The following is a 23,009-nucleotide window of genomic DNA, read 5'->3' on the forward strand; positions in this document are numbered from 1 at the left end:
AAACGCCTGTCACCTTTTATTTTTTTACCGTTTTTAGATATCTAACAATAACAGAAAAGGAGCTGTAGTAGACGCGTCTCGTCGCCTAAAAACTAGATGTCATTGCCTCAGTACCTCCAGTAGGTTCGGGCTTGTCAATACAAAGAATAAGGCGCATTAAAATGACGTGCAGAAACTAACCACCTCAGTCGAAAGCACGCTTAAATTGTTACTGCGTGACTTAAATATGCAAATATTTATATTGTTACTGGCGGTGTCTTTCAGTCTGACAAGAAGTTCGACTTCATTCAATGCACGCTCATTATATGTCTACACGTATTGCCGACGCTTTACTCTAATAGTAATTCGGGAGAAAAGTAAGGCCAACGGCCAAGGCCAAACTATTCACTCTGGTTCCAAGCCATTGTAAAAATGAGTTGATCCGGCGGCTGACTTCTACAACATGTGCGTCTTTGAAGCGGCGTCGGGCAAAAGCTGACTCGATCGATGCACGTCTCCGAAACGGAATCATCTCATAGATCGGAAGCCTACTTGATCCATATACGTCGTCCAGACGGTGGGTTTGCCAGGTGAAGTTACCAACATCGCTGAAAACCAGACTAGAACCCTAGAGAGAGTGAGAGAGACTAGTCTAGTTTCGACGTTCTTCTGTAGTTAATTATATTGTACTATTGCCCTTGAGCAATACAGATCGACCGCAAATGTTCGAACATTTCAACTCTGAGCATTTCTTTGAAAACATTACAAACCTTCAAATAGGGGCTGTTTATTTCTGCTATCTTTTTTGGGGACGTCGGTCTAAATTATGGCGGTCTTTTATTAACTACACCTGAAGCTAACTAGAGGTTCAAACAGAGCTTCATCTTACACAAAATAGTTTTTTCCTCAAGGTGAAAGTGTCATTTGATTGTAATTTAAGTGTGTATTAAGTTGGAATATGTACTGTATTCAACATGAGAGCGACTTTAGTAGGTACTAACATGTCATTATTTAGTAGTTCACCATCACTGACAGCTTAAAGTAACTTCCTTATGCGCGTTTTAGGCTTGCATCGTCGAGCCTAAAGCTGTTTTTCTCTAGGTCCTGTCTATTGCTTTCAGCTTTCGAGAAACACCTCATTTTCTCAAATTTGGCAACCCAAAAAAGGCAAATCTAACCGTCAAAAAGCTAAAGGAAAAATTGGTAAGCTCTAAAGGAAGAGAGTCTGCCTTCAGATTTTTCGCTGGGTCAATAAAACCTGAGGTTTCATGTATGACCTGTTTTCATAGTCGATATTGAGTCTATTACTGTTCATATCCTAAAGGAACGGCTGTTTTGTTGAACGCACTTTCAAATTCCAGGATATGACGGTACAACAGCACAAGTTGTTAAATATGAACATCTTTCACACAGAGGATCCAACCAGTCGTGTGTCAGGTATGTGCGTCTGTATATAACCGTCTAGGCCGGGATTATATATTTATATACGTAATATTGCTTCATTAATATTATGAACGACTTTGTGCCCTGCAAATTAAGTTCAGAGTCATCTTTTTTTAGGGCAACAAGCGATTTCATTGTACACCGTAAGCAGCAGCGGCAGCAGGAGAAAGCGCTTGATAGTGTTATGCCGTTGGTATAGTAATTGTACCTAGACAGGAAAAGCCTTGGCATGACGCGAGGGGTTCATCGTATACCCTTGTACTCGTATAGTTACCTTGGAAACGCTGTCTCCGCATCTGCGTGTAACTCTGGTCGGTTGGTCGGGACACCTGAGCGAGATGATGCTTTTGAGGCCGCTGCGAAGTTGGTAGTAGGTCGAGTTCGGAATCGTCTTCGTCGTTAAAGGGCAACCCACCGGTGAAGTCCATCGTTGTTGAAGGCGTCCGTTTCCCATGCATGCCGCGGCTACTACCGCCGCCCTCGATCGAGCGAGATTTTCCCGATGATCGCCACCGAGACAGGAGACCTGCGGATGTAATGTACACAATGTAACGAGTACAGGTTAACGGTTATGCGAATGATAAACGGGTATGTACAAGTAAGCGGAAACAATATGTATCCATACTAGTTTCATTGGTTCAGTCACGATTTTACCCGTGTACAATAAAATTTTATGAACGTCTAATGACCAAATGGATGTAGTGTACTTATTGCACTCATTACTATCGGCTAATAATGGTTCGAAACTGCTCAAAAAATTAATTAATTACTAAAATTAAGTTACGTAGCTTAATTTAGGTCGATACAAGGCTGTTTATGCGAAGTAAGCTATTTATGTGTACCTATCAACTCCCAACGTTACCGATTCCGATTCAAGCTGCAAGAAATACACTTCAATGTTAACTGAAGGGCCTTTTGCAAGACATCCGGATGAAGTTAGGCCTTGTAAAGATCGTCAATTCAGCTATTTTGTTTGGCTTTCGGTTTCAGCATGATATTGTTTGTGTGCAATCTTCGTTTTTTCATGGCGGTACTAGAGAGGTGGACATTTGGCATTGCATAAAAACCTGATAACAACAAGCAAGCCTCTTGAAAATACCAACTCCGATTTTGGCAAGTGCATGATGGCATAGGCGTGCCATTACTCGTTTTCATCGATTACTTCTCTGCTCTATCGAAGAATGGACGTCTATGCCTAACAAGTCGCGTTTTGAATTGCTGCTGAGATTTCTGCTATATGACAGCGTGTGGCACAAAACGTTCTCGCAGTAGCATATGCTCTCATCGTTCCGCCCAGGAGCTGCGTCCTTATCTACTTCTACTTCCTTGTTACATTATCCTTTCAATTTGCAGATTCGCGTTATCAAATAATGTCCGGCTTTATAAATAAAAGAGTACTTCGAGGCTGCATTGAGCGCCGTGTCTCGTTCTATGCTGTCTAGCGTACTTGATCTTTCAAATGCTGCCATAAAAATTTCTCACTGAAGTATGGCATGCAATTCTGCATGACGCAGGAAGCTCAGTTGGAGATCACATCCTACATAATAACACGTACACAATAGATAATTCCTCGAAAGTAAGACATTTTTAAACACTCCTAACTGATTATGGTTAGGTAGCACGGCGGTAGCGATAGATTCGTACTGAGTTCTAGGTGCATCTCGTGCTTCTATATTAACAGAGCGCACGCTCTATGGCAAAAGCGTGCGATATGAAATTTGAGCAATCATCATTGAGTCTCTTGAGCAACAACTGGTCTGCTGATCCCTGCAAATCCGATTATTCACACTCCTCTTAATAAAACGTAATAAATTCCCACCAATTTTTCTCTATGTAACATCGTACAGTAATACGGGAACCTGCATTGGATTTGTCTTGAGCTACTAAATACTAAATTCATTCGATATTACTCGTAGTTATACTATATTCATCGATTAGATTAGGGTATTTTTTTTTTTATAAATAGTCCGCATTTAACAAAACTCGCATTATGGAAGAAGGCTCCACGGAAGCCGCATGTACTTGGCTACCTTTTCCAGCGCTTTCTCTATTTTCTCCCTCTTTACATACAAACACAATATGCTCTATTGCACACCAACGTATTCATGCACAAAAACAGAGTTAACTTGCATTTTATGATAAATGTATCTCTTTGTATTCTCGTTTAACGTATGCGCATTTGCAAAGATCCAAGCTAGCCTATTCTTATCCTTTCAACAAACCGTCTCTTCCTTTGCAACACTGTCCTATAGCTCTTGTGCGCCGCCACACCCTCGTATATCTGCATATGTATTGCGGCTATACACGCTGTGTGTCGTCGTCTGTTTTCCAGCTTCCAACACGTCGCACGCTCGCCGTCACCCCTCCACCCACAAGATCTCTCTCCCCTTCTCTTTCGCGCTCTTTGGCGCACTGCCAGTAGTCAGCGATAGAACAATGGACAGAAATCGTTTCGGGCAGTGTCTCGCTTACATTCAAATTTCACCAACTCTAACTATGAGCACTTTCCCTCCCACATCAAAATCCACAGTAGATCTCTATGGAGATGCCCCTAACTCCTTCCCAGTCGATTTTAATTGTAATATTACATTCTCGTACCAATTCGTCATCTTGCTCTTGTCGTCGATGTTATCAGTGCTTTATAGAATAGTACACACATGGTACTGACGCTTGGCTCGGCAGTGGCTAGAACTCGGTACTCGTTGCCACTGGCAGGCAGGCAGGCAGGCAGATAGAGCGTAGCATCGTCCATTGCTGTAGAATGGTTCGCTTGCCTGCATTTCCAACGAGTGAGATAGCGAGATGCGGGAAGACTGGTGAGAGTGGCGGGCATGAGTCTTACTGCATTTTGCTGAGCCTTCAACGGAATGGATCTGCTATCTTCATTTTTTTGTGTTTTCGGAGCATTCCAGAGTAAACACCACACACAAACCTCGAAATTCACTTCACGCAGACACGGCGGTTAGAAGAGAACAGTTGGAGAATTAGTGAAAAACGCAAAATTATAACAGCTACATATTAAATTGAAAAATAGATAAAAACGCTCCATACGAAGCCGAGAAGCTTTATTGTTGGAAAGAACGAGCAACTGTTATAGCCACGAAACCTCTGGACTTCTACCTTCTTGACCTATATTTATTTGTAAGAGATTATATATATAAGTTCATAATATTTTGGTCACGCTATACCGTCAGCAGGTCTCCTCAGGTTCCATAGATTGAATATAACTTCCATCTGGAGTCTGGACGGATTCGCTATTCACAGATCTTGCCAATCTGGAATGCCGAAGCTTGCGAACACAAGCTTCGCAGGCACCGTTGGCGGAATCCCGCACGGATTTACTTAAACCCCTAAGACGTCGCTTTGAAAGCTTTGTCGGGTCTGACTCTGTTCGACGTCTACATCAAGTTTATCACTTCGTTACTGTGTTGGAGCAGATTTGGCGACTGCGTTTATATGCGTTTGACCCCAAATTTTTCTATTCGTAAAATAGTAAGCCGTCCAACGTGCAGTTTTTTTTTCGCCGCAGTGACCCCTATGAGAAGTAAAAGATGCAAAACTGTCCTCAAAAATACTGATCGTAATTTCTTCGGACCGGATCCGCACAAGCTGCCTTTTCTCAGTAAAAAAGAGGAAAAAGTTTCATCTCTTTCTGTAACACATCGATCACTACTGCTCGCCAATGGCCTGCCAGCCTATGCGTATTGGGATTGGCATCATCGCAAGGATTCATGACAAACGACTGTCTTCTAGTGACAGAAGAAACTATAATTGGTGTCTGGCGAGTCTGCCTCTTTTGCAAATCGTTCGTACAGTTTCACTCAGAAAATATGTATGTGTATATATATAATTTCCAGGACACCGTAATGGTGCCTGTTTGAGTTATATTGGTATCCCCGGCCGGTCTTGGAACCCCGCAGGGCAAGTGTTTTCTGCTTAAACTGTATTTTTATGCGTCACTGCCGATCCCAAACTTGACGGTCCGCAAGCGAGCTAAATTCCTCGGCATCTAAGCTTCCTACGTCTAGACCATACACCTGATAAGACAGCTGCCTCGTGGATGTTCAACAGCTGTCCGAATTTGTTCAATATGGTTAGTAGTCCATCATCTCCCTCGCGATGTGAAACAGGTCGCGTTGTACATTGCAATCACGCTGGAGCCCCGCTACATAGCTTCTAACGCTCGAATGAAGGACAATGGTGGACTATTACGATGGAAACATGGAAAGCCTTGCTAGCCAGGGAATCTCAGGAGAGCTTTGTAGTCCAGACTTACCTCTTTGAAGGGAAGCGGGCACTGAATAAAGCGTTTCGCACCCCGCAAATTTCGGTTCCGCCGTTTACAGACCTCGCAGAGCAGGACCATCTCTTGGACTAGTGTCTTAAATTCGTTTTTTATAAAGAGATGTTTCCTCATGCGTTGCAGCATCTTCTGGATAGCAGCGCTTTCCTCTATCTACCACCAGCTACAGCCTTTTCCGCCTGGGGCGCGGAATTCCTTCTTTTTTAACCCTGCACGCCGGACCATCTTTAAGCAAGTACATAGGAACACAGATTCATTTTTCCAAGCTGGAAAAAGTTCCCGCGTTCAGTCGCAGGCCTTTCCTCTGTCCTCTCCATACCTGGTCCAGCTCGAGAACGTCTTACCACGCCAGCATCGCGAAAAGCAGTAACAAAACAACCGCGTCCGCATTAATCGTGCCCTACGTAAAGATGACCCCAAATACTGATTGGGTTCCCTTATTAAATCTACTTATTAAATTGAATTAAATATTTTTATAAGGTCTGGTTTGACCCAAAGAGTCAACTTTGACCTCATGATTTTTTAATGCAATAAGTGGACTCTATTTTCCGTGTCGATCAAAAAACAGCTAGCGTCCGCGACGACCTGCTGGTTTTCCTTTAACTGGCAGTAGCACCGACCCGACCTAGTGTCACTAACGTCCGTCAATATACTTGTGTCTAAGTCCTATTGAAAATGGCACAGGATCAAATTCTTTATTAACCTGGGCTTTGATAAAATTGGTAGGCAAACTTATGATTGCAGTTCCAAACGACGCCCTTCGTATTGCACCGGATTCGCAAACTACCGTAACAACTGCCGGTATAGAAATCAGTGAAGTTTTTTAATTTCCTATCTTTTCCTGGTGGAGGCAATTTGTACTGCTTCCCGGAATCCGAAAACTGTTCGGCGGCCGTGATATTAACGCCGAGATATACGATTCTCTGGTACCTTAGAGTCTCAAGACCCTGCCCATCATTTTCTGGAGCATTTGGAAACCAAATGACAAACACTTCGGACTGATAGAAGTCCCCGTGCATGTGAAATGCCGTTTTTTTTCTTAGGATCTAAATGCATACTTTTTTACCACAATCCTCTGATCTAGTCAGGATTATCAGGCAGGAACATCTATAACCCTGACGATGCACACCAGTAAGTGCACATTCCGCTTCGTGGTAGCATCCAGTCTGCTATAATCAACGGAATATGGTATGGTCCAACTCTATTTTTTCACAAAAAAATGATGGAATAAAGAGGCGAGATAAATGTGGCTTCGGCCGCAGCATGGCTTGAACCTCGTAATTTATCATATGCTTTTCCGTCGCGGCTTTGTTAGTTGCCGGTTACAATCATACGTGTGTATGCTAGCTAACATATCACGCCCAGATATACACATTTTCGAAAGTAATCAATTTCAAATTATCTTACATGGTGATCATTTAAGAGAATTCCGTCAACGATTTTCTTTGTAAAAACCAAGAAAACTACGTAAAATTTCGGAATAAATATTTCTGACAATAGACTATTCTGAAAAAGTTTGTGTTGATCAGAGCTGTTCATTACGAAGTGGATAGACCCTTACAAATACTACGGCTTCGCTTAATGTTTTTTGGTTAAGGGCAGGCTTACCAAAATCATTTTGATACTAAACATCCCGCGAGAAGGGCAAGATCAATGTACAGTTCTCATTCGCTCTTTCATAAATAAAACTGACCAATCAACGATGGCTTAGGTGAGCGGTAACTTCCAGCAGGTATCCTCGCTAAGAAGAAGACTTGTCTAACTAAACTAAAAAGTACAAATGGAGGATAAACAAGGAGTGACTGATGTAAAGTCCAATTAGGATCTGTTTAAATTGCAACGCTTAAATTCAGTTCGCTGCTGTAAATGATTATTAAGACATTGATTTTTTACCTTTTTCTTGTTTATTCTTTACGTTAATCAGGAAATACTCGACAAGTATTTCTTGTTCATAAAGACCAGGACTTCTTCCAACTTTCCTATTAAAAATGGCATTTCTTGACAAACCTCAGGAAGTGCGTTTCATTTATATTGTATTGTAAAACGAGCGTTGAATCCGCCCGAACCTGGAAGGTTTGGAAGAACTGTTAAACCCAATTCATTGACTGCTTGGCACCCGCAGTACGACAGAAACCCAGTTGGTGATCTGAAGTAATGAACAGCGTCACTGGAGCGCCTTCAGACTGAATAATGAAAATCTCCTCTTAAACACTATCTGAGAACGGGTAGAGGAGAATCTCTTCAGCGCGAAATCGATCACCGACAGAACGCCTTAATAAATAATGAATGGCGTTTGACAGCTGCATACTGTTGAGAAATATTCCCATATCGAAATGATATAAGAAACCCTGGATACCTTTAAGCCAATAGAAATCATCCATATATAAATGGTAAATATTAATAGTGATCTTAAAGAATTACGCTTAACGAGGAGAAAATACGCTCATCATAAGCGATTATTTGCTAGATTTCGTAGCGCCCTTTGACATACTGGACAAAACGAAAAGAAAAACTGCAGTATAAGCAGGGGCCTATGTATAATATAAATCCTTTGTCAAGAATGGTATGAACCGGAGCCAATTTGCTGCATTAACGTTCATCAGTTTATACTATTGCCTGTGTACCAACGGTATTATGTGTCGGTGAGGATATTCTCATTATACTTGGTAAGACTTTCGCAAAGATTCGTGTTTCTCCGCATCACATAAATCTCTTATTGACGCTCGTCTCAGAGCTCATGAAAATATTCAGACTAGGTTAATAGTAAATGTTTACTTTGTGCTAGAAAGTCATTATCTAGAACACTGTTCAGTTTGGGCTTTATCGCCCCGCAGCGAAAAACACTCGTCAAAAAATAAGACACGTCAACATAATGGCCTTTGGAGGCTGTGTGGCCTGTCACGTGACGAAAGCCGACTGATTATATCTACGATGGCGCAGGTGCCGAAACGCAGGTTAGCCACTATGACGACGTAATCCATTTCAGGAATTTATCACTCTCGTACGGGACCATAATATATCTTATACCAGAGCACCCGGGCCAATGAACTACAATCGCATCAGCTATACACGTACAAATTACAAATACTGATTACGAAAGGACAATTATATGTACTTAATGTAAAGGCGTATTCGTGTGCGTACTGAATATATCCGGAAATATCTCCTATTTGCGTCTGATACTTTTTGCTTCCTTATCCATAGACTATCCGCATACTGTGGCTACTAGCTGTAGACCGACAAAAGAAATTACAGACATGTTAATAGAACTTCGTGACTAATAGATTACACAGATTACCCCTAAAAATATATAGGGTACTCGTAAATAGCGCCCGGAATTATTACGCAATCGTCGCAATTGTAATTACCACTGTGAAGTTGAGCTATATCTGCAGCCGCCGCCGCTGCATAAAAACCTGATCATTATGATGATAACTGTGATGATGATTATAATCGTTGTCATTCTTTGGTAGCTTCCAGTGCTCAGCCACTTATCTTAAAGTTTTAGAGATCGAACTTTGTATATTTCGCTATCTAAGCATATGAAACGCTCACTTATTTCCTTAGATGACAATCGACCTTGTAGCCTCGATGATTTGAAGCCCTGGCATATATATTAGTTACACTTCAGTGCTATAAGCGAATTTTATAGTGGCCTATCGAAAGCACCTTGTTGCCAACTTACCCACTGGCCCATATGCATATGCTTCTAAGCCCCTTTAAATTATGCGTGACTTTGTTGGCATTTTTTCATTGCAATTTATGGGTCCTACGCAAAACAAGTAAATGTAGCGCTGTATTAACTCTTCATTAGGATCATCTTCGACCAGCTAACCTTACAACGTATTGAGAATTAAACTTTGGTTCTATTAGCGGCTGTTGGCGGCGTACATTTCGGCATCGGCTCCGATTGTTGCACGAGGCAGGTCGTACACGAATGGCTTTGACGATAATTACGGGACCGGTTTTCTTTGTTTGCTCTGCGTGTAGTCTAAACCAGAACGATAATACCATACACACCGATGATGAGAGCCGCATAATTGCTACAAACAACAACAGCACCTTCAGCACTGAGCGTCACAGCGGTACTAATTAACAAGGCAACCCGTTCGCCATCTTGCGTTTAACACTGATAGACGATCCGTGGTGTGGCTGGCTCACTCACGCGCGTTGCCTACCTGCTTGTTTACTTACCCATACTAGCACTTGCAGACGCAGGAGGTTTTGCTGTTCCCTTCAGCCACATGGAGGAAACTACGGTCATGAACAAGCCTGCAACTATTGCTAGGAGTCTCGCCAAAAGCTTGGAAATAGAAGCACGCTCGGCACTTGCCCACCATCGTTGCAAGCAGTAGTAGCACCAACAACGAAGCCAGAAGCGTACTGCATCGTGCGGGCAATCTCTTCCCTCGTTATTTATTCTTCTATTGCTACAGGGTCTCATAGTTGAGGGGGTCGCGTCGCAGTGACATAGCAGTGTGCCACTAATCGTGGCAACGGCGACCGTAGTGGTTTCTATTGCGTGGTCAGTACTATGGACTGGCTGTTCTGTCGCTCGCGGTACCCATCGCGCCTATTACTCGTCCCTTCGCATCGTCCACCATCTGCCGCCTAGTTTGTCCTTTCATACGCGGTCGCCCATATGTCTGCACACCAACAACTGCCTTACAAGCTGTTATCTTTCATCTCCTAGCGACCTAGTGCTTACGGCCCCTACGTATTTTCCACATTTACTCTACCACCTAGCTAGCCACTACGTAAGTAACTGCTGTCAGCCAGGAGCAGACAGATAGCAAGCTAGAGGCGGCAGCGGTTGCGGCTGCGGCTGGCCGTGGCTCCCGTGAGAATTATTTAATTAGACGAGGTAAGGTGGTAGTAGACCAACGAGCTGCTTTCGGACGCTAGGCTAAAAGGCGATTCAGTAAACCTATGTCATAACATTGTGTTATATATAGAGAAAGAAATTGCAAGGTGAACGACAACGGAAGCCTTCGCGTTCCCTATATTTGTCTGATTTGTGCACTTTGTAATGCTATCATGACCTTCCTTTATTTAAAGAAGGGAAGTTAGCTAGCTGACCGTGTACAGGGGGGTGTGTTAGCCTCTGTTAGCTGGAAACAAATAAAAAAGTTCGGGGTCAATATACAGCCCTGAACTCTCAAATAAAAACATGGTCATTGTCTACGTGCAACATGCCGATTTTGCGCGGTTTCGTTATTTAAGTTTATGTATGTGTATAGCAAATGGGCACGCGCCTAAAAAAGCAACTGTATGCATGCATTTTGCTCATCCGTTCATACATAGTAGCCGCTGGAGAATGCTAACCATGGGGCATTTAGATACAAATATTTCAAAGATACAATTAATACTTCTATGCCGCGTTACACGCCAACGTAAAGATTTGTCCGTTTCCCTTAAGTTGGTCGTCAAGGAAGGACAGTATAACTATAAAGCTAAGGCGGCCGGGAAAATTGCCTGCAGCATTGTCAAGAAAGTAAGGCCTTTTTTAAGTGTAAGAATCCTGACAACCGAGAAAGGCAGAAGCCAAGAGATAATTATCTAAGAGCCATCGACGAAAACGGCACGAAAGGCTTGAACAGCAAACCCAGCCAACTCGACCAGACTTCCAGAGCCTAACGTTCCAACAGCGAGGTTAACCTCAAACGGATGAATCACCACCAAGCAAAGCGACCCTTAAAGATCCACCAATGCAAAAAGCAACACTGCGCCGAACAGTTAAACTACCGCCAACGGGTCCCATATGCCCAATGGTCGAGCACTTTGCAAGGCAGATTCTAGCAGCACTAACCATTGTAGAGCATGCGACACTTTGAACGGAGACTTAAACACCCTTTTAACGTACCGTGTTTCTATTCTGTGCACTGTCTGGTAATAAAAAGCAACGGAGTTCCCAGTAGAGGCATCTCTGTTTTCTATAGTCATAAGATAGGTGACTTCATGCCGTGCCTAGTGGAAGGTAACGTCATTGCTATATATATATATATATATATATATACATATACGTACACGTACACTGCGACTAAGTCTCCTATACTTGGCTAACTGATTTGGAGGGCCCATGAGCGCCCCCTAATCATCGCCCTTTATGGCGATGATTTTTTAAAACCCGCCTCGACCAACCGAACTTGGACCGTGCTACGCCGTTTCAAGACACCTCTTACGGACTTTGATCGCTAAGTAGTCAATTTAACTTTGACACCTAACCTCCCTAAAACACACAGAAAATTAAGTTATCAGTATATTTAAGACGAACTTGGCCACAAACAAAGTATGCTTTAGGGTGAAAATCATTTTTTGCGCAATCAGTTGTGCTTACATAGCGATTGCAGTATACCTTATCGTCCACATTGCATCTATGTGAACTGTCAGATACCAAGTTTCGTCACGATGCCCAAATATGAACAAGCTCTTTGAACGCGCCTACGAAATTCTCCCTGTAACTGACGTAGTGAACGCTGAAATTTATGTACAAAATATGGTTGAAATTCTTTAGTCTACCATACACCCCCCCCCCCCCCCCCCCGAAAGCATAGGCTGTGGTTTAGTTGCATTTGCGGCCTTACACGGAAGGCCCAGATAATCTTCACACTTACGGCCGATATACAGCCTAAGTTCTACCTTTTTAGCCTCAGTTTTTAAGACAATCTGTTGAAAAAAGCGTGCGTCACACAGCCACTTGAACGGCAGAAGACCTGTTTAATCGCCGGTAAAGAAAGTTAACCGTACATATGACTAACGCATGACGGGTAGTCGGCGGCTTACTCGATTAAGTCCTCAGCCCCCATAAATCTCTTCTCGTTACAATACCACGCGCGGTGTTTTTTTTTTCATTGCAATATGGAAAGCAGAAGTCTCAATATAACGCGATGTCCTTCAACAAGACTTCGTTGTGCGAGAACTAATGCAAAGTCGCAAGTCTAAATTGAGTCCGCGCCAAGCATCTTAAGTGCACCGTTGTTCTGGCATCGTGGTTCTCCGGTATATGGAGCTGGTAAATATTTACACACTGATGCACTCCTAGCCCAGGTGAAAGATGCTACCAAATTAGTGTTCCTTACAGGAAAGAGTGACACAATGGTGCCGTCATCATGGAGGTGAAAAGTGAGGAAAAACGCTTCTTATAACATATTTCGCGGCATACTAAAAGGGGGAACAGCTAGTTAAGAAGGGTGCACGCCACCCAAACGAAGCAATATAGGTTTCGGAGGAAGCATTCGACAGAAATGGTGTGCAGGCCCTCAATGGCTAAAGTTAAAAGAACACTGACCACGCATACTTAGATCTGGAACTCAGGAACGAGGTTATGTTCACACTGGCCGAGGTGAGTGTCCATATGAAGGTTGTCAACCCGTTTGGAACGATTTTATAAAAGAATAGAATAATCATGGACGACGGAGTGGCCGAACTTTTGCCTTTCGCATAGACAACCGGCTAGACAGAGAGGAAAACTTAAGCCCGCTCTTATTCCCCATCTAGCTGAAAGACCTCCCATTTCAAATAAAAAAGCTGAGGAAATCAGTCGAAGTCAGCTTCTATGCAGACGACTTAGTGATGCACGAGTCAAACAGGTTTTAGATGCAGCAAGCTCTAGCTTGGCTCCGCGTGGCAGTCACAGATTTGTAACTGATCGTAACTTTGACGCAACCGAAAGCGATAAAATTTAGAAGAGGAGGCAAAACAACGGCCACTGATATCTTCCATCTAATAAATCATCTTCAATACAGCTCATTTCACGCAGAGTGCTTTAAATACTATGTTCCGTGTTTAACGTCTGGTTTCGCCGTTAAGCATTCAATCAGACGGCTGGTTCCCAGCACGAAACAAAGTGTATCTATGCCCGAATTCGAATCTAGATCGCAAGGTGTCGTTAAATTTAGTAGGCAAATACATTACACACTAAGTTGGCACGGAGACTTTATTTACTTTTTTTGATATCGGTATGTTCTATTTCTAGTAAGCAAAAGTAAATAAATAAAACGTAATTCCCTGTTAACGTACTTAAGCAAATCCTTAGACGGATTGGTAAATGTTGAAATAAATTCTTTAAAACAAGAGTCGCAATTAGATAAGATATTGTAAGCTTACAGTGCTGCATAGTTTTACATAGTAAATACACAGCCTTCCTTCCAACAATAGTGATTGATCGATGCATACAAGTAAACTGTAAGCCGTATTTTCGCTTCCATTCAGCGTTAAAGAAGGTTTCCTAGAACAGTATTCATCTGAAAACGCGGAGAAAATCGCAAACGAAGGAAGCGCATCAACGAATAGGTGAGCCTGAAGTACCTTTTTTTGTACGTCGCTTGATAAAATCAAGGTTTCCACTTCTGTTTGCTGAGGAAGAATTCTTCAGATTTCCTTTAAATGCATAAGAGTTTTCATTGGAAAGACGACGACCATAGCAACAGCAGCAGCAACGACAACAAACTAGAAAATATCTGCGCGACCGATTTCCCTTGATGTGCCTGGTATCAGCTTCCGTATCGACTAGCATGGTATAGACGTTGACCCTATACAAATATAGCTCAAAAATGAAGCATCATCTTAGTAATATCGTTTCTAGATGCTGTTTTATTCGATCATTAGACACACAAGCTATCTTGGCTTAATAGCAATTTCGTGTGTCCCCACAGTCTTTGTACGTGATTTGGAAAGGATAGTCTCTTTTCAAAACCAACGGTATACATCAAATTGCGCACGTAAATTATACGTCCAAGCTTGAGCCAAGTGTAATCATAAATGTTTGTTGATTTACTTCGTTTTTTTATCGACTACTGCATAATAAACGAGTAACGTAAATGCAGAAGGCCTTGTTCGAAGCGTGGGGGCAGTTCAGTTAATTCTTCAACTGCGTAAGAGTTTCATTCAGAAGTTTCTTTCCAATCTTCTCGCTTTCCCTCATGTGTTAACCAACCATTCAGTTACCTGACTGATGTTTTAGCACTATTGCAACATAAGAAGCTTGCTGCACTGTTACTGCTTCTCGAAAAGCCAGCATCATGCTTCCGTCATGTTTGTCCAGTTTCCATGATTTATGCTTTCTCAATGAGCGGCCAGGCTTTCCATGTTCTCTGATCGGCTATATGTTACGCACACAGAAAGCTGCCTTTACCAGTATGACAACCACTGCTGGTAGATGTAATGGAGTTCGTATTCAAATTAGGCCTATCTGCTCACCCACTCGTGCGTTCAGAGGAATTAATGGTAGAACGGTAGTGAAACGGTACAAAATAACAACAGAGACGCCCTAGCACTCGATGGACACAAACCCACCTAGATTCAGTAGCTGTTATGTTTTTGCATCACTTTAGCCTTCGTCTACAATACGTGGGTGCGCAGTGAGGAGAGGCTGCCACTGCTTCGCACTGCGAGGTTTAAAAGTCACCATCGTGCATTCTACCTACCATTAGTTTTCTTTTACGCAATTGCGAGATCAAAGGTTTTCGTATCCACAAAACGAGAACAACGACGAAGGACGAATTTCTAGTAGTTAACGGTTAAGAAGGTTGTCCAGGAGGTACTTTGTGCTTACCCGTTTCCTGCAAATGGTATCAAAATTTAGCTTAAATAATTCTGCCGTATCGAAACATAATATCTCCTGTCGGAAAGGTAAGTCGTGATCATCTTGTTTATAGCTGGCTGGTCTGTGGCTTGGGATCATCGATGCACTTTTTCTGTATAGAATCCATGGAGTATAGTAAACATTTGTTGATCTGCCATCTAAAGATGACACGACGTGCGCCACGTTCAAGACGTCATCTTCGAGCAGTTCTTATAATTATAGAGTTCTCGCTGCACACGGCACAGTTTTAGCGGAAAAGAGCTGAAAACGATACCGAAAGAAAGATGCACGTTTTCACATGAAATATGCCATTTTTATTTATAACCAGTGTAAACCAAAAAAAATTCTGTCTACTACCCAATGACTTATAATTAACAATTCGACGTGTTGATAGAGGAGATTAAAAACATCACATGTAAATGTAACGAGTCGAAAGATAGATAGGAAAGCAATAAACGAAAGAAACATTCTTCTAAGCAAGCCAATGTATGATGTCCGCTTCGCTTTTTGTACGAAACCTGTAAACCAGTAGGGCAAGCATCGAACGTGAATTGCGCTGGGCAAAATGTGAACTAATAAAAAAAAAATAGGGTAATAACGATAACACAACAAAATTAACTCTGTTTTGTTAAGAGATGAAGCTTGACAGCGTCCGGAGGCAAAGTCGCTTTTGTAGCGCATCAGCGTACGATAGTCACAATGGAGGGTTTGTACTAAAACCTATAATTTATTGGATTTCAATGCAAATCCAAGATTAACCTGGAAGACTCAGAGTTGATTGCGATGATTGTATATAAATTGATTGATTGCTCAATTAAGTAAAACTCTTTGCCGAAAACTTACGATTTTCTAACGATTGAAGCAAAAGTAGAAGCGTTACTCTTAGTGAATATATGTGAACATTAACTTCACAATGAAATCAATATATTCATCGGCCACTGAGTTCCGGTTATTTACCGTTGGATTTAACTCGTTGACGTATACAGTAGTTTAGAAAACGGAATATCTGTGGCCGGGAGCATGTTCAAAGGTAAGTAAAAAAACGTGATTAATTTAATAAAAGCGAGTGGCATGCCTCATCGTCTCGTTATTCTCAATAAAGTAGCTTTTCATGTTACTGCTATTTCTGCCAATGCTCTTTTGCCGCCACTGAAAAGAGCTCAGAGCTTTCCCTCAGAGGTCTTTTTCTATTAGCGTCGTTGCTTCGTTTTCGCTGCCGTTGCTCGCTTCCGACTCTGTTGAAGTAGCCAACCCGACCGGCTGCGCGCCGATATATACCCGGACTGCTCCATGCAAAAGTAGTGGCACCCCCCTAACGTACGCCCGTTTCGGCCACCGACTCGGGCCTAACTGGCTATCCAGCGTATGAACTATCATATGCTATACGTAGAGAATTTGCTCTGAGAACACAGACAAAGGCTGAGTTGAGAGCAACGCAGTAACTGCGTTCAGCGCAGCTTGTGAAGCCAGACGGTTTGCTCGCCTTCCGCCAGCCCAGCAATTGATAGACGTCAAGTGAATAGGGACGCAGTTACGGCTATACTTGCCTCCGATGCTGCGGCCGCTGGTGAGAGGAATGTTACTGCCTGATGGACTGGAAAGAAATATTATTTACCCTACCTCAGGAAGCATGCAAGCTATTTTCTAAACGCTGCCCCGGATACTTTTATTGCAGCGTGCGCAGTAGCAATCGACATAAGCGAAAGAATGTTAGAGGTGGCTGGCTGGATATTGGCGTCGATGAAGGGAAGGAAACTCGTTCTCGTAGAGGAGTAGCTGCGCACAAATAGCGGAAATAGGACGCGAGCTGAGACCGAAGCCCAGAGCCTGTTTGGTTCTCTGATTTCTCTACTGCCGAGGTAATTCGAGTACACCTCAAATAAACGACGACGCATAAGTGTTTATGCTTGCTTTTGGCTTTTTCAAAAGATCAGTTAATGAGATGGCAAGTGTACTTCGTATTGAACTAGAGGAGTACACTGATCCTGTTGCAAAACACAGGCGAGTATTACTTTGTCAGGATGTGTACGATACTTGTATTTATTAGACGAAATATGTCATTTGTAACTTACACTAAACACTTAGCTTTTCGTATTCGATTTTCTACATTTTGTTAGATCTCCGCTAAGTGAACCGAGACAGCCTGTACAGGAGTGTAACCTCAAAGGTCCCCGAAAATGGAACCGATGTTTTTAAAAGCACGAACTCAATTGACTTAAAACTTTGAAACGGCCGACGATATTCGGCCCGACAAACAAGATGCACATAAACTTATTAAAGTTTTCACATATAAGATCATTCAATGTAATATCTTCAAATCAGTATCTACAAAAACAGTTAGTTAAAAAGCTTGTGCTTTTTTTTCTACAGCCGTGGATAGTAAATGCACGACCTCGATTAGCACAGTATGGAATTATTGGCACAGTGTTGTGAAAAAAAGTAACACAAACGGATAGTGCTATCCGTGTCTAAGCGGTAAACACCCTAGAGGCTCTCCAATTTTGCCACACGAAATATTTGTTTTAACTGTGTGAATTTTTATGGCTGGACTGTCCCAAGATTTCGTCTTGGACTCTTTTAGGTTTTAAATCTCCTTCGGCCGTAACCTTCTTATTGGGCCGGCGTACAAGGCAACCTCATATCTTGCCTCATCCCGTTTCGCTTTTTCCTGAAGCATTGAAAAACGTCTCTGTTCCATCAAAGAGCATGGCTTTGCTCGTCTCTGACGGCTCTAGTTAAAAAACGTTTTTCCCGACTATGAGTTGAGTACGGAGCGTCATTCTGGGTCGAATCTACACTGGCCAATATCTGGCAATCGAACCAGTCCCACAGAACAACCGTTTGTTGTATGAATACGCGTATCCTCTACAGCCCCACACATTTCCTGGAGAGAGCTCAACCAGCTAAGTATCTTAAGCTCTATCCGATCCTATAATGTGTCTACCGGGAGATGACGAAGACTATTGTCTCCGAGTTCAGTAACCTCTGATGCTTGTAAGAACAATTTTTTTTTGTTATCTACATCAACCAATCCATTCGAAGGTTAAGAGCTTATTTCACAACATTCTCTTTACACCTCACATATACGAGGTGGTTCTACATAACGCATGAGGATTTAATATGTTCGTCATGCAATTTAATATAGGCTTTGCGCAGTGTACATTTGAATGCATAAGTATACAGCCATGGCTTGACACTGTGAGCACAGGAGTTTACTATGAAGTGTACACACTATGACGCACGCAACGATTCTCATAACTTAATTTCTGCAAGGACCTTATAATTTATCTCGATAACTGTTTTGCGCCTTTGTCCATCTATTACGATGTTTACTCGTACCTCTACGGTTAGACTCAAGCGACTTGGGCTGACGTTTAGGAGTGGGAAACCATACGGATACCGGTATTCAGTATGTAGACACTATACTTGTTGTATTTCGCATGGATATATGTTAGCGCTATTATAGATAGCTAAATATGCAATACCTCAAATAAAATATTGTTACCGTAGAATGTCGTATTAATATGGCGGTGGCGGACACACCCCACAGTCAAGCCAGTCAGAGCCTGCTACTAGGATATGGCTCATTTAGAAAAACACGTCTCTAATACTTTATCTATCTAGAGCATAAAGAACAACGACAAAAATTATGATAGCGTTTGCACATTTAAGATACAACTTACGTAAGGGCTCTAATGCCGCATTGGCTAATGGAATTTAATATAGATTTGGTGGATTTGGACTTGACAGGGTTCTGCCAAGCAACTTCCCTAAAATGTAATGCCTTCTCTGGCGAAATCCATTCAGTGTTTCGCTGTCGCTCTACCACGTCTGTGAACCACGTTGTAAGCGATTGTTTCGGAACAGGTCGTATGTCCACCAGCAAAGAAAAACGTTTACGATAGCTGCTAGCCTGCAGAATTTCTTCTATTCATCAATTAAGCACTTACAACGCGGCAAAATGACGTAAACTTTGTGAATTAAAGCCCGAATAAAGCCACAGTTAGCTAGGTCAGCTAATGTCGCCCGTTCTCAAGCGGATCTTCACTTGTAAAAATTTGTTTCTATATATGCGAAAATATAGAAACTGGTATTCGTATTTCCTCATACAGGTGCTGGAAGTATAAGCGGCCGAGTCCGATAGAGGCTAGTAAGTTAACTAGTTGAAAAATTGGTACATTTCTTAACGGCATGTTATTTCGCAAGCTATTTTTGAAAAACGAGAAACTAGTTAGTGCTGTTGACTTTTTCTGCGATTGCAGCAGTAATATTTGCCTGACCTGAATGCGTACCAATATTATTATAACCAGGACGTATTCCTTCTAGATAACAACAATGTGCTTCCCTAGATGCTAAGTTTCGTTAAATCTCGATACAAACATACGAAGCAATATGTCTATAGATAGACTACATCGGTCGTCGCAGTCAACAGCGAAGCGGCAAAGTACGTAATATAGTTAAAAATTATAAATACTGTTCCACTGGGGTGCGCCATGCGTACGTCTTCCTAGCCACCATTTTAGTAGCTTCTACAAGGTGTCCCAAAAAATAGTCGTCTGCGTTAGTTTTCATGCATTTCGTCTTTGTCTATTTAGGAAAGATGACTACTGCTAGAAGAGACCAGCAAAGGTTTTTGTGGCGCAGGTGTCTGCTACTGGTGCTTTTGACGCTGGATGATCGAGCCCGTACGTTGTCAGCTACTTTGCGTTTACCCTCGGAGTACGATGTTGTGCAGTACTGGTCTAAAATAAGAAAGGGTCTGGATCTGCAAACGATCCTCTCCAATAGAGCAGCGCCTATCGACTCAGTCTATATGCTTCCTATTGTTTTCCTCTATTTCTATATTCTATTCTCATACTAAGGCGACTACACATCAGTATATTCTACGCAGTCTAAAATATAACCGTAGTCTGTTGCTATGGCTTTTCCCCGATACCCTATAGTAGTTGGCTGCCATACAACTGCTGTACAAATTACAAGCGAAAATGGAGACGTATAGCCAGCGCGGCCATTTGTTTCGCACTATGGGCAGCCCGTGGCTTCCTTTGAGTTTGAATATATATATATATGTGTTCTTGAGGACGAGTGCAATGTCAACTCTTTGTGACCGTACGCCGCCGACAAGACGCTTAATGGTCGCGACTGATCCTGTTTCTTTGAAGGCGAGGTACCTTGTTTGGCTCTGAATAATACTAAGTATACGTCTTTGAAATGACAATGGAAGCTTATGTTTTGCAAATGAGAATCGCCTGCGAGGTCGTGCTGTTATAACGAAGCGAGCATTCTTTGCACACTTCATCCCTATTCTAAATGCACGGAAAGTGTGATAACACCCCATAATATACAAGAGCATTCTTGCAATCAGCTCAATTTGGCTTTCAAATGTATCTAGAAATGCCTTTGTCACTACGTTTTAGAGTCGAGCAATACAATAGTATCATTGCTTTAACGTTCAAAATGATTATGCCTTTGGACCTTTATTTTGCTTATCCTATGTCATTATATCGAGAAACATAGATTTTCTTAATATTTTGTCGTTTCAAAATCCCAGGTAAATTTCTTTCAGTATCCGAGAAAGATTTCACTATCTATATACTATCAAACAAAAGAAAATAGAGAGTTCTATAAAACTTAACGTTCTGCGACCTGTAATTCTACAGGACATTTTATAGGTGCAAAGCCATTTATTACATTAGCGTTAATTCTCTCAGCCATTTGTTAAGAAAGTCCTTGTCACAAAGAACATTTACTCTTAGTTCCCTTCCATGCATAATCTCGTAGTAGGAAAGATTGCTTGTTCTTAGGGTCCCATAAAGTATAGCTTGCACTCCGTTCTGAGTGCTGTCGTACCTGTTTACGTACACAACAAACACCGCATATAGATCCCATGCAAAACGTTGTACACCTTTACTGATCAGCTTTTCTGGCACGTCTACTGCGGTCTCCTGCTGAGTTCACTCCAGGCTTACGCCGACGTGATTTCCGACTGTATAGCATGTGTGTTTGAACCTTTCGAAGCGTTGCGTTGTCCTTTTCAATTGGGCACCTGTTATTCTGTTTGATTAGCCTTTTCCCCTCTCGGCGTTCCTTCTTGCAGTTTTTTCTAGTTTTCCCACAAATCTCCAAGCTGCCTCGGGCTACGAATCAAGGGGGAGGCATTTCTAGCAAGCCCACTGCCAGCCAGTGCCACCTTTTGCCCGGCCGAATTCATTCGTTGAAGAACGACTTTAACGTTTCGCATCCTCTCAACCCCATCAGCATTTTACAGAGTGGACAGCCGCACGGGCAGTCGACTGCTCCTTGTATGGACTGACCCCACAACATATTTCCGTGACGAAAACTACTTCGTAATGAGCGAAGAGTCATACAGAACATTCTAAACAGCGTGTGAATTTCAATGCAAGCAGCGCATTAGAAAGCAATCATCTTCAAGGCGATAGACCAGCTTCATATCAAGCGCGTTTTTAGTTAGTTACCGAACTAAGAACCAAGCCTACTATTACAGCTACAGTGCCAAGCTGATTAGGGATATTATGAAGCAAAGGTTGAAGATAACGCCTCAAGCACGAGCACCGTCATACCGACCGCGCATCCGTATGGTTGTTGACCGATCGGAGGTTCAAACTACATCTTTATGCTGCGAGTACTATTTAGGATAAAAGGTGGGTTCTACTCTAGGGATTAGCTAAGGTCTCCGTCATATGTAAATTACTTCTTGCCTTGTCAGCAAACGGTTAAGTTATAGAATCAGGCGAAAGGGATACAGATCCAAGACCACGTTTATTTTTCCGACGGGGCAATATTAGTCGTCTTCGGAATTGCAGTTGTTACTTAGAAAGCGCGATCAAGCTTTGCAGTTCCTCTATGAAGCCCCGCTAATGTTGCAATCTACCGAATGAATTGCATAGTGCATAAAATCAATGCAATCATTTTACCTAAGCGCTTGCACTCATGGTTCTCTCTGGTTAACCTCTGCTGCCTAGCGCTCGAGAAGTACTAGCGAAGTTCTAGTGCTGAGCATAGATTCCTTAATGCTGTAGGACTGCAGGCCGGAAAGGCTAAATAATCGAAGACCGATTTAGATAATTGACGACTGTTTCGGTTAGACAGTAGTCGAATATTAAGCAGCCGTCAAACGATTGGAATCAATACATTGATTGATACATACAATATAGGCATGCATGTGGTCATAAATCCAGCAAGTTGGGATCCTGAAATGAAGACTCGCCATTGACCTAAGGTACAGGGAGACCCTTGCAAAGAGTCAAACCTCTAGCGATCGGATGCTTCAACTGCGTAATCAAAAATTTTCGATGGCGCTACTTAATGATGAAACAACTCAATACACTCAAAAAAGTGGTGTACAAAAATGTTTATTGGAAGAGTATGCATCTGTTATTCTCTTATATAATGTATGAGTCCACATTATTTTTTCATGGTCTCAAAATAGTTTATTACACAAGAGCTTATTATAGTGCACATGTGTGTTATACTAGTAAATATTGATGCTTACCATGTGTGTATATATATATATATATATGTATGTATATGTGGGATGTTTCCTCGTCAATATTTGTTCTTTTAGCTTAATTCAAATAATTCTTTTAGAACTGTTACTTAAATAGATAGAAGACGTATGTGGAAACGACAAAGAATATAACACGATGACGATCTTTGTCTAAAGATTTGGAAGGTTTGGCT

The 23,009-nt window shown here is 42.1% G+C and overlaps 1 protein-coding gene and 1 long non-coding RNA gene across 6 annotated transcripts in view; one reads left to right on the top strand and one right to left on the bottom strand.

Annotated features, from left to right (window-relative positions):
* The window catches only part of LOC111249148 (uncharacterized), a 334,604-nt gene that overhangs the window by 229,274 nt on the left and 82,321 nt on the right, over positions 1-23,009 (bottom strand). For 3 of the 5 annotated variants that reach the window (XM_086987375.1, XM_086987374.1, XM_086987373.1), the window contains one exon: positions 1,697-1,948. In XM_086987375.1, coding sequence (XP_086843501.1) covers positions 1,697-1,948 — 252 coding nt within the window. Of the gene's footprint in view, positions 1-1,696; positions 1,949-9,616; positions 9,806-9,919; positions 10,175-23,009 lie in introns of those variants that run through there. The other 2 variants (XM_086987382.1, XM_086987386.1) reach the window with 2 other exon arrangements.
* Positions 20,937-23,009, top strand: part of LOC147755937 (uncharacterized) — a 77,120-nt gene continuing 75,047 nt past the window's right edge. The window contains exon 1 of the long non-coding RNA XR_015326642.1: positions 20,937-21,970. This is a non-coding gene — a long non-coding RNA (uncharacterized LOC147755937). The remainder of the gene's footprint in view (positions 21,971-23,009) is intronic.

Source organism: Varroa destructor, unplaced genomic scaffold (assembly GCF_002443255.2).
Source record: "Varroa destructor unplaced genomic scaffold, Vdes_3.0 BEIS01000004.1, whole genome shotgun sequence".
Classification (NCBI taxonomy): Eukaryota; Metazoa; Arthropoda; class Arachnida; order Mesostigmata; family Varroidae; genus Varroa; species Varroa destructor.